Here is a 13,045-nt window from a genome sequence, read left to right on the forward strand (position 1 = left end):
TATTTTCATGTGCTTTTTTACACTTGCTGTGCCACCCTTTTTGAGATGGGCGGCAATATGGCGACTAATTAGTCTACTTTTGCAGTTTAAAAATAAACACTACCATCAAGAACGTCTTGCTAAAGATAGACAACGATTGATTGTGCGCTTGGAAAGGTGAAAAACGAACAAATGGGTAAGGATGTATGTGCCGATTTATATCTATAGTAATAAATAACCTTTCTTTTCTTGAGCTTCATACGGTTCGTGCGTCCATTTGCCCATTGGCGTGCAGACACACAGAGACACACCTCGCACACCGTTACCTTGTCATGAAGGACTTTTGAGAGGGAAGGTTGTTGATTTTCTTTTCCTTATTTTTGGGGGCAAAAAACACTATATTACACCAGGCTTTGATATGCGTATAATGCGTTCCCCAGGTTGGAACGATCTGTATTCTAGGTGAGAAGGTGCACTACTGCTGCTGCTGCGGTCAATTAACTAAACGTTAGGCTCGGCGCTGTAGCGCAGTGGCGTAGGTCAGATGATGTTGGTCGACTGGATCGGCGAGGGTGGTGCCATCGGCGATGGCGGTGACGTCTTGGGTGGCTTAATGTAGGACAGTGGCAGGGCGGCATGGGGAGGCACGGCATACGCGGACGGTACGACGGAGGACAGCAGATGGGGACCGTACAGGTTCCAGAACGCTTTCTGGTGCAGATCGTAGGCGAAGTGGTAGGACGGGAAGATGCCAGGCGGCAAACCGACCGGTGTGGTCAGTTGCGTCGGGCTGAAGGTGGTCCGACCGACCGGTGACTGGGACTGGGGCGCTGCTTCCTTCGCCGACGACGAACCGTTCCCGTTCGAATGGTTCGCACCGTTCGGTGTGGGAGATTTGACCAGTGGTTTCGGTTTCCTTCGCGGCCGGTACTTATAATCGGGATGTTCTTTCATGTGCAGGGCTCTGCAAAGAAAGTGGTTGATTGAGAACGAAAAAAAGAGTTAAGAAAAATGTTTAAAATACCAATTTAATAATAGAGAATAAGTTTAATGGGTCATTTTTGTTACAAAACACACCGCGATCCTCAGTGAGCCTCAGTTTGCCGACGCGCTTTAAAACCAACCTGGAAGTTATCGTCCAGAATTCGGCTCCAACGTATTGTTGACATTGAATCAACACGTTGAGGAACGCATCGCACCGTCCCGGGTCACGCACCACATGCCGGTAGAGGGTAATTTCGTAATCGATAATTTTATGTTTACTTGCCGTATCACGAATCGAACGCGGTTTTTCGGAGAATTTGATGATCCAGCATGGTGGGAAGGGAGTGAAACCATTGTTTGCGTGTGTGCTTTGTGCCGTGCCATGTTCGCTGATAAGGGAAATGCATGCATGCCGTTGACGTGGTTCCGAGAAAAGGGAATAAATTTCCCTGTTTTTTTCCATAGAGAATTGATATTTTAACATTTTATTTGATCGAAGAAGTTTTATTGAATGTTGACAGAATGTACAGTTGTGCGCATTCAAGTAAGTCCTTTCATAAACGTCGATGCAATTTTATCCAATTATGCCAACGCCATAAATAGTGGCCTGGCATCAGTATGCATAATATAATCAACAACAATTTGATTATTAAGAGATAAGAAATCCGACCATTGGATGTCCTCAAAATAGGGATATCTTGGGAAGTGGTCTCTAACGAGTTATTCAGAAACCACCTTTGAAGTTTATTACTATTTTGTATATATCAGATATAGCTTTAATTATAAAAGGTTCCAAATCGTGTGGTCTATGATAGCTTAAGTTGAGGATATCTTTACAAAAGACATGACATCTGTCAAACAGTTGATGAGATATCAGGCAAGAAATTAAAATTCATTTTTTTTGCCCTACTCGAAACGTTTGATCTACTACTAACATATACTATTTCCATCGACTCTGGCTGTGTTATTAACTTGAAGAATTTTCATGAAGTTGTCTTCTCAAAATAAGACTATTTCTTGAAGAATTTTAACTATAGAAGCTCCTTGATGTTGAGATACGCGGTAGGGTGCTGGCCACCAACCTTTCATTCTATAGTCTGAGGTATCCTTTCTACTCAAACTATTTGTGGCGACGTTCGAACCCAAGTTTATATAGAGACTCCATAGTTTCAGCACTCACATATATCACTGAGGCATAGACATTGATCAAAGACGGAAGAAGTTCTCTAGGAAAATGTTTAAAAGTGGAAGATTTTCAAAGAATTTTTAATGTTAGATGCGTAGGTCAAATATGTATGAAGGAACTTGTAAAAATTGTAATCGGCAAACTACAGTTGTGAGTCATTAGATATCATTAGCATCGGACGACCTTAAAGTCATTTTTGGCCGTCCAAATGATCAATTGAGTAGTGGTAACCCCAAACTGAGATGGCGTAGTAGCGATCCACCAGAATGACCGGGATATTAAATATATCAAAGTTGATCCTCAAACCGTTAAGAGAACTCCCGCAGTAGGGCAAATCCCGGAAGAAGTTGTAGTGCCAGATGAGTAAGTTGGTTTACGTTTTTAAAATAAAAGTTAATTCTGTTGGTTCTATTAAACAACTTTTAAAATTGATTTGTTTCGAAACCTTTTAAGTTTTGTTGCGAAACTTTCAAAGCAATTAACCCTTCAAATGTCAAAACTAAATGGTTAATGGTATTGTAGACCCTATTGGCCGAGAATATCTAAAAATGTGACAAGTTTAGTAATCTTATGTTACTGACGACCACTGTATTTATCTGACCAGCAAATAATTTGCAAGTTGGTTGTAGAAACATTAGACAAATTTTTTCAAACTAAATACCCAGCTGCGTACACATTTACACCCCAACCAGAAGGATTAACTTTTCGCTTAACCTTCTAAATATAAGCGGCCAAACGATTTACTATCCCCCCCAATCCGGTAGGTCAACTCACTATCAATACAATAAGTTCAGGATAATCCGACAAAATAATCAAATAAATGATTGCTTCCCTCGCGCATACAAATCGCCAAACATACACAATCGGTCGAAAAGATTCAATTGTAGCGTTTTTTATGGCTGAACCGCCACCGAGACGCTTGAGTTTTGTGAGCAGAAATGGAGTTCGCTCCGAAACTCGCTCGCTCCATCCGGCCATCGAACAGCGTACTACATCGAACAACTCCGCGGATAACAATGCGTGACAATTGCGCTATTAATTGCGTGCGGAATAAAATGCTATAAAATGAAATAAAATAATACCCGCCCACACCGCCGGTCGATCGAATGTGTGGGCATGAGCATATAAATATGTTGGCCGGGAAAACGGGGACGTCGCCTTATGGGAAGGCGAACAGGGAAGGAATATTTGCATTTAAAAAAATGAAAAATCTTTCCACCCAACTCCATAATATCCGGGGTGCGTGGAGTGGAGTAATGGACGAATGCTACAAAGTGAGAGGGATTATGACACGGGTTTTGGGATACGCAGTGCCCATACCCGACTTCATCCACCATGCGCCCCCATTCACGGCGTCAATGGGGGAAATTAATTTGATCCTGTTTTTCATTATTTCATCGAGCGTACCATTTGTTCGCTCATTATGCTACTTTTGTTGTACGCTTCACCAACAATTGTTTTGTGTGTGTTTTTTTTGTATATTGTGTGTTTGTTGTGTTGCTGGTCTCGTCGCTGTGCACAGGAAACGATGTTCTGATTGCCGTACGTAGCGAGCTTAACCGGAATCAGCATAAGGAACGAACTGGGCTACGGGCTTACAGCCAGTGCAGACAATTTGAAGTATTACTGTGCGACAGTACGGTAATCTTTTCGATGGTTGAAGCTGAATGCGTTGTAACACGTATATCGTAAGGCGTACAGAAATACAGTTGAATGTGCACGGTGAATAAAAACGTTCGGAATAATCCGTAAAATTGATTTGGAATTAAATTAAATTAAGCAAACGCTCTGCTGTTTCGAATACCTTAACTTATCTCAGTGAGTAATCAGAAGCCAAATTGTTGGCATATTTTAAAGATAAGTTTAAATTATTTTTTTATACGTTAAATAAAATAAGTCTAACTTTATTCTTTTATTGGAGTATCAAAAAAAAACAAACAAATTACTAATCAAAGGATGCATTTTAGAGAACAAATGTATATGAATTGAGCTAATGAGCAGATACATTTATAATTGAACACTTGGTTCAATCAGTGATATCAAATTAGTTTGATTGTGGCCAGCTCGGTGAGTGGAACAAATATTTTAGAGATTTTCATCTTTTATGTTGGATTTAATACATATTCAACATTTTCTGTAGCAAGTTACTCATGTAATAATAATAATCCTGTTTTTTTTCTATTTGCAACATTAATTTTTATAATAAGTTTTGGATACGAACAGTCTAGGAATGAAATCAGGAATCAGGAATGAATGATGAAAATGATGAAATGATGAAAATTTTAAACCAAAATACCTTGAAACCCTTGAAGCCCTAGAATCCATTGCACTCAAAATTCTCGGAGACTCAAAAAACCGATTGATTTGTTATTTTTAATAGCCATTATTCATACATTTTAGTAGAAGTACATGTCGGTGATTTTTTATTTGTAAACTGATTTTTTATTCAAACGCCAAAATGGACATATTTCGAAAACACTAATACTTCAAAAGACCGCCATTTTGTCATATATAGTAAATTTCAATAAGCGCTACGTAAACATTATATTTTAGTAAAGTACAAGGTATCGGATGTGCTGAAGAATACACCCCATAGAAAGGCCTGAGATAAAGTGTATTACAGTGTGGTCCATAACAATATGCGGAATTCGGTATACCATTTTATACACCACCACATTTCACATGGTTAAATGAAAAAAAAAAACATAAAATTACTTAATGGAGACGTTTATTCAACCATTCTACTCTTATACCACTCTTATAATACCATTCTACTTTATCATTTGATATGGCCTCCGTTGTTTTCCATTACTTTCTCCAGTCGTCTCCAGGGAATTGGGTGCATAGCTTGTAAATGTATAAACCTTACATCGAGTTCCATACTTTTGTAATGGAGGCTTTCAAAGCATCGAAATTGAGGGGAAATTCCTCACAGGCTTTTACATGAACATTTGCCCATTCGGAATAATCGAAGGGCCCCCCTCTGGGCTGCTAGGAGGCCAAACATCGTAAGATAAAAAAACCATGATGATATCCTTCAGCCACTCTTGACTCCTTTTCGAGGTATAATACGGCGCTCCATCTAGTTGCAAACGATCTGCTGGTGCTCGTCGAAGTGCTCTTTAATCCTAAGAAAGACCTCCTCCATCAAAATTGTCCAAAAAGACATCGGTATTCAACTTCAAACCAACTTTGATGAAAACCGGAGTCATTTTCAACTCATTGCATTGAATGAATTCAACTCATTGTGAAAAGTTTCTGACCAGAGAGCTCGACGATCTTTTTTTTGACTACGTCTACCGTAGTGTACTGATCCGGTCCGTTATTAAGTGACATTTTAATCGTGCCCTGGATTTAAGCCATCTTTCACTTACCTTACCTTCACTCGTGATTTAACTCTCTACGGCAACCTTTAACTCACGATTAAATCGCGATTTAACTCCCAAACGAGTGAGTTTAAGAGTTAAATCTTCATTCTAACTCTTTACCTCTGATTTAAGTCCTTGAAGAGAATTAAATTTCCATCTCTCTACTTGAAGTTGAATACTTCCCCTTTCTTCTTTCAGTAAACTTCCTAAGAATGATTCTTAAACCTTCACCTTCTAAAAATACGCGGACAGAAGCCTAACACTCACAAAACAGTTTAGGAATGTGAAAATCAATCTTAAACCAAGCCCCACAGTGTAACAAACCTCAGTAACTGCACAGTGCTGGAGTTAAAGGCTGATAGGACCAACCAAAAACCCCCCCTCGGTAGGAGAGCCATCAACAATGTTGTTGCCGGTATGCCAACAACGTGTGACTGATAAGCGGATTTTGTGAGTTTGTGGCGGACGCATTGAACATTTCGTGTTTGGCAGTTCCGTTCGCACCTTCCCCACGTGGTTGGATGCGTGGGTATTTTTTTTTTTAAAGAGGGACAAAGGAGGGCAAAGGAAGGTTTTTGAGCTTCTTTCTTGTTGTGGGCCGTAATGTTTCGGATTGTGTCGGGAGCGGACTACTTATCTGATATGACACCGAAACGGGCCACTATCGCGTCAGTGTCATCTTTATTGTTTGCAAAATATCTTCTGATTATTGTTGCGAGCGAACAACCGCATGTTAGCAGAGTGAATATTTACAACAATTTAAAGTGTGTGTTAGGAATTCCGAATATCATCCCAATAAATGTGATCATAATTTCGCTATCCATTTGGAGGTTTCTTCTAAGAAATAAGATTTGTTGTGTAACTATAAACACAGTTTACTTACGGACCCGTTTGCACAGTGCCATTTCGTCCCATAAAGCTTCCTTTGCGTTATCTTCACCGCGTTAGTTTTATGTCCCTGTCGGTGCTGCTTCAAGTAGCTACGGTTTATCTCCCGTTACGGTTATGTCTTGTTCCAAAACTCATTAAAAAAAGGAAAACACAACCAGGACGAAGCGATCCCGTCATAAAGTGAGAACAACAAAACCGAAAGCAAACAAAAAAACTCAACCAAAAAACGCATTAAACCTCTATACCGAGTCGAGTCGAGTGTGTGTGCGCACAAAACATGAGCGCTAAATTAGTTTTGTGTAACATGAATCCTGCTGCTCAGACAGATAGCAGCAGCAACATCCTCAAGTATGTGGTCGCTCTATTCTTCTGCCCGGTGCTAGATTGTTTTCTTTCCGTTGTGCTCGTTCCAGTGTTTCAGTGCTTTCGGTCGCATTGTAATTTACTTGCCACTTGATACAGCAGCCAAGGAGTCAAGGACTTCCTTTCATATATGTAACCGAACGGTTACAACTATGCAGGGCTGCGACCAAGCGACAAAAGGAAGGCAAACCGAAACAGAAAGTAATAAATTTTTGCTGTATTATTTTACCGTTCTCAGCTCGTGTAGTCTTCGGAAGAACTATTTTTTTTTCTTCGCTGGGAGACACCAACTCGAAGGGACACTCCAGATGTGTTTGCGTTGCAGCTTATACTCCTGTAAGCCACATATGTGTGCGCAACGAATTGTTGATTTGTCTCTAGTGGCCCGGAGTGTCTTTTATCTGGTTCTGTTTGTCTTTGCCCGATGATCGCACACCAAAGCGGAGGAAAATTAAATAAAATGTCCTTTTCACGCACGGCACCACACGCTTTCTTTCCTTCACTCTGCTTCCATTCATTCGGTATGGCGTCCACAGGATGTTTGAATTCGACGGCTTGACGAAGCCGAAGGTTAATGTAATCAAGACTACAGCGTCGTTTGGAAAGAAATCAGCAAACACCCGGGCGGTTCGTTCATCGACGCACCCTTCCCCGATGTATCCAACAGTTGCCAATACATTGGGACAAAATTGCAGTACGCCTGTTCGTGCCGGGAGTGTCACGGCCCCCAGCTCGTTGCCAGCTCGATTGTTTGTCTTTTTGAGGTGGCACTCGGAGGGTGTCACAGTACAGCACAATGGGCTTAAAATTGAAACACAACACAGCCCCGATGAGAACATTTAAGCCACCCGCCCGTATGCGGACATACAATAGACCAAAACAAAACCGGATCGGAAGCCCTGAATGAGGAGTTCGTTGCCGTATGTGACGGTCGTTCATTCATTCATGTCTAGAGCACACTTGCTACACACACAGGCAAAAAGGCAGTAATTTTCAACCCTTTATCGACGGTATTTCATTTGTTTTGAGGGCTGTTGCAGCAGCAGCACGCACGCCGAAAGCGCTTCGTAGTTGTTCGTTGGTCATTTGACTGACGTCAACAATTCGATGAAATGCATCGGAATTGCATCAACGGTGGTGCGCTTGGAGAACGGGTTAACTGCAACAATGGGCGTGTTAACAGTTGTTCACAGCAAAATAATGAATCCTTTCTAAATGGCAAACAATGCACCGGAACTCGTATGACAAATTTCAAATTCACGCACCATTTAACAGTCAGACCGATGATGATAGGAAAAGGTTCATCCTTGTCGATTAATAAATGGAACTATAGAAAAAACAAACACCACTTATTAGGAATGCACACGAGAGCTCCCAAAGAACTGTCGAGATTGCACAATTCATATTCCAACCTGTGAGAATACTCCCTCATAAGTGTCTTCCAGTGGTCATTTAGCGAGTTGGAATGATTGCGGAAAGTAATTAAGTCGTTTCATTCTCTTAATTAAGGTTCGTTTCCCCTCCGGAAAGGATACATTTTCCTGGACATCCGGTTTTCCGCTCGGTGCAAGCTACAAGCAGCTGAGCTGTGAGGCACCCTCGGAAGCTTAAATTGCACGTAAACATATCACTTTGAGGTCGGTTTGGTGGTGCTGTGACATGGCGATATGTCTAATACGCTTGAAGATTGTGGTTCAAATCTTATCTAGACTTAGTTGGTTGGGGATTTTACCAACCAGTAAGGAAAGGTTTTTAATTTACGACCCCAGTACAAGATCAAACAAATACTATTTCTATGACAGAATGCAAATGATGCGGTCGAAGGAAAAGCGGAAGAAATTAAATTTAACATAGAAAATATTTTTAAAATATAATTTCTAATTTGTTATTAATTTCTGAGCTTTATTTCATTGTTGAGTTTTATTGGTTCTAGTATCTTTCATTATACAGTGTGTAATAAAACTATATAAGCGTTACGATTAGAGAAAAAACATGTAAAATTTTAAATCATTAGCAATCATTCAACAACTATATAAAATAAAATATTCGTATATGTTAAATGAAACCTTAATACACTAATAATAAACTGAAACTTTTATAATTTCAAGGCAGGCATAATTCTTATGTGATTTCATTTCACATGTGTATAAAAAATAATTAAGAATATTTCATAGTTTATAGATTTAAGATACTTGAAAATGCCTATAGAAAACACTTGGAAGTACACAATTAATACAAAATGGAGGCAAATAATAACGTACATTAAAAACTATCGGTCCCATAAAGTAATGAAAAGATCACTTTGAACTTTGTTTGATCATATTCTTACACATAAGACAACACAAATTACACGAATTATTATAGTTATGTTACGGACGGTAGGTGAAGATAAAAATGTCATATGTTGTTTTCATCATTTTTTAAAATGTTTTCCCATTAATAATAACATAAGACCACTCAGCACGAAATTTAAATCATGCCCATGCCTGCAAAGGGGTAAAATAGATTTCACCAGATGCAAAAGTGTCATTTGTCACCGTCCTTGTTCCCGCTTCAGTCAACAGTAAGCACGAAAAAAGGCAACTTCAAAACCCTACTTGACCATCGATGGGCTTCATCCACCGTGTCCTCCCTTATGGTCGACTTTTTATCACTTCACACAGCACAACAGCGCATGCAAATTACGGTTGTTTGGAACGGGGGTCGAGTCCTTCAGCCCGACCGGCCAGGATGTTTAGTTTTCTTAACAATCGAAACTGTCATGCGACGGTTCGTAGTCGTAAATATGTCTTCTTTTTTCGAAACACACCAACAACCATCAACCAGCGTATGTCACGCGAGTCAAGATTTTCGTTCCCGCTCCCGTCCCCGCCCCCCCCGGGTGCGGTGAATCGTTCCAGATTTTAGTGTTTTATTCCAATCATTCCGCTTGCTTACTGTGCTTCGTACCGACAGAGACTCGCCCGCGTAACAAGATGTGTCGGCTATTACCAAAGGATCGCCACCTAAGGGAACGTACACAAACACACATGGGGTGCATTGTGATCGTGCCCTTGCACTTTGGCATCCAAAAAAAAAAACCTCGAACCCCGAAGGATGTGTTTTATTCTGTCACAATGGTGCACTTTCATCTCAGCGAGATCCGCGTACAGGGAACATAATGAGATGATGGTTATGTCGCGCACCCGAGAAAAAGGGCAGTGTTTGATGTAATAATTTTGCTTCACTAAATCAATACACTTTCCCATCCGGTAAAATGGGTTTTTACGACCGGCAAGCGCTAAAGTACGTTAAAACGTCCGTTTCTGGCATTTCGCTTTCATCCGTCCCGTGGCTGGCGTTGAATTCCCAATACAACACTGGTCGTGATTAAAAAACATCTGGTTTTGATTGGGCAAATCCGTGCATACGTTTTTGTTTTCCAGATCGGTTCTTTTTGTGTTTTGCTTGTTTTACATACAATTTGGTTGTTTTTCAGATGTTGTGGAGCTTTCTAGATTGGGAACGCGCACCAAATACCAGCTGTTCAATTGTAATTGTCTGGAACCATTCCAGTGTGTTCCATTTTTTTTTGCGTGACAAATGTGCTGTTGCTGCTGTGTGTGTGAGTGTTTGTGTTTGGTTTTGTAATTTTGCAATCGAACCATACCGTCCTTACGTCATTTAGATGCGATAATGCGATAACGGCCTTGACGTGTTGTGTTTTTCGCATTGTTATATACAATTATTCAATTCAATTTAGAATCAAACAGGAAATATGTCAAATAAATGCAGGGGTTTCGGTGTAAATATTTATAAAATCAAACAATTGACACACAAGGAACGAAGAAGAAAAAAGTTAGGAATGATACAAATCCTTTGGGCTATTGGCCACTGGTACCCAAACGGTGCAGATCATATGAAGTAAAAGCTGTCATTTTTTACTAAATAATTCATCTTGAGTTGCAATTCTATACACACACTAATAAGGACTTTAAGAATTAAAATTGTAAAAAGTGAATTACAGATGCCACAAGGCCTTTTTTAGTTCCTTTTGGGACCTAATTTTGACAGACAGCAATAATTGGGGAACAGCGAAATTCGATTTATGTTGAATTGCTAGTTGGCAATGTTTGTTATACTTCAGTTACTGTCTATTACACAGAGATTTGTCAAATTATTTAACATAATTCTTGAAGAATACCTTGAGAGAAGAGTTCTTAGAGCCTTGATATGCTAATATAGCAACTTGCTGGACAAAATGGATAACTTCAGAATACATTTTCCGAATCATTTTTGAATAACTTCCCACAAATAAACGACTCTTCCAGTGTTAAGTGATCAAGTGCTTGTGAAATAAAGAAGAATCCACAGCAATTCAAGAACTTGTTGAACAATCATGTTATTTATCTCCTTTTTATATTTTTTTAATGAGCAAATACAATGTACTTCAAACGATTGCAATATTAAGTATCTGTTTTGTAAATTATGACATGGCCATCAGCTGCCGGCCCAATTGTATATAAGATTTGAGCTTGCTCAAAACTGTGGATTAACTAAGAAAGGCCCAGGAAGCTGGATTCTCCAGTCATAGCAGAGTGATGATGCGGAAGAACATTGTGACTTGTGTTATGATAATTACAGAGTTACTATCATCGTGCCATGACTCTGAATTTTACAGTTGACTGTTGATTTCGAAGAGATCTTGAATTACTGATCTTTTGAATGCTTTCAAAAAATTTTTTCAAATTTCTCATAGTTTTTTTTTGAAAATCTTTGAAATTTGGTAATTATTATAAATAGTTTGTAAAAGAGCAGTTTGAAGAAAAATAAATTTTAAAGTCAATCCAAATAGAACTCCACTCCATCCAACTCCACGATTAATTACAAATCATCACAAATCAAACCGGCACGTAATCTTTCCTTTCCCAATTCAGCCAGATAATCTTCCGACCCACTATAACAGGAATACAATCGCTGTACGGACTGTTCGAACAAATAGCCCGAATATCAGCTAATTAGTGGGCTCACAAAGGGCTTAAAAACTCACGTTCTTCAGGTACAATCGATTGCGGCCGGCATTAGAATCATTTGCAAAAATGTGTACCAACACGTTTATGATGATCGATAACGCGGGCACAGTGGGAAGCGGAGCACCATCATCCAGCGGTGGCTTATGGGGCCTTATCACCGCGTCGACTGTCTCCAACCCCTCCGTAGTGGCCGCGCTTACACGGCGATGCAAAGCATGCGGTGTGTGTGGGCAAACAAATAGCATGAGTCAGGAGGTGTCTTGCGCAATTTGGTGGGCCACCTAATTATTTACGACCCCACCCTGACAGGCAAAAACACGCAAAACAACACCCCGTAGTGGGCCAATTCGCTTCATCATGGTGATGGGTGAAGTTCCTTCGCGCGAAGGACACCGCAACCGACGGGGAACCGGCCTGCGCGCGTGTGTGATGTGACTTACCTTAACCGTTTCGCTTCGTCGATGAAGGGCCGCTTTTCGCCCTCGGTTAGCAGCTTCCACTGGGCGCCAAGGTTTTTCGATATCTCCGAATTGTGCATCTTCGGATTGTCCTGGGCCATTTTGCGCCGTTGACCGCGGGACCACACCATGAATGCGTTCATCGGCCGCTTTATGTGTTCGCTGGCCGAGCTGTGATTTTTCGACGTCATGGTCATGTCCATGGTTGGGGCCGGTTCGGGCTGCCGTTTTGTGCAGCGTCACAAGGTACAATATTTTACGCCGCTTCAACACACACACACCGTTGCTGGATGCTTTGACGCTGCTCGGCACCAATCAAATCGCAAACTTTATCTTGTACGCTTGTTTAATTTGTACCGAGCGCGACCTCCGGAGCACTCAGATCTCGTGTGAGAGGGTGTGTATTTTGTGTTATCACGGGTGCAAAACGTTAGAAAGTGGGTCTTATCACGCGTGTTAGCGGCGTGTTGCAATTGTTTCTAGCCCCGGTAACGATCGATACACAGCAATAAACTCGCCTTAAGATGGCGCGAGTTTGCGGAAGTGCTCACTGCCTAACGCAAAAACCCTTCACCATCACCATCACGATGAGTGTCATTTTTTTTAAGAAATATTGAAAAAAAGCACACTTTAATCTTTCATCTGCTTAATCACAACGGGTAGTGTCAGTTTCACTTCACACGGCACGGTATTCGGAAGCGGAAACCCGCATTGAGCCCGAACTGTCAGTCGAGATACTACCAGCACGCGACACTACGCGACACTACGCGACGGTGAAACATCTCGTGCGACCAGCAACAACCA

General features: G+C 40.8%; 1 protein-coding gene across 1 annotated transcript; it reads right to left on the reverse strand.

Moving 5' to 3' along the window:
• Positions 1 to 519: 519 nt before the first annotated feature.
• On the reverse strand, positions 520 to 12,444 carry LOC128719397 (transcription factor Sox-14). Its single transcript, XM_053813021.1, has 2 exons — positions 12,224 to 12,444; positions 520 to 943 (listed from the first exon to the last, which is right to left on the reverse strand). The coding sequence occupies exons 1-2, from the start codon at positions 12,442 to 12,444 to the stop codon at positions 520 to 522; spliced, it is 645 nt and encodes a 214-aa protein (XP_053668996.1).
• Between the last annotated feature and the right edge of the window lie 601 nt (positions 12,445 to 13,045).

This window comes from Anopheles marshallii, chromosome 2 (assembly GCF_943734725.1).
Source record: "Anopheles marshallii chromosome 2, idAnoMarsDA_429_01, whole genome shotgun sequence".
NCBI lineage: Eukaryota > Metazoa > Arthropoda > Insecta > Diptera > Culicidae > Anopheles > Anopheles marshallii.

What these genes read in the sequence shown, in the direction of transcription:
- LOC128719397 (XM_053813021.1), bottom strand. Translation starts at nt 12,444, where the DNA reads ATGGACATGACCATGACGTCGAAAAATCACAGCTCGGCCAGCGAACAC. An exon ending in GACGAAGCGAAACGGTTAAG is followed by an intron (nt 944 to 12,223) that starts GTAAGTCACATC and finishes CTTTCTTTGCAG; the next exon opens with AGCCCTGCACATGAAAGAAC.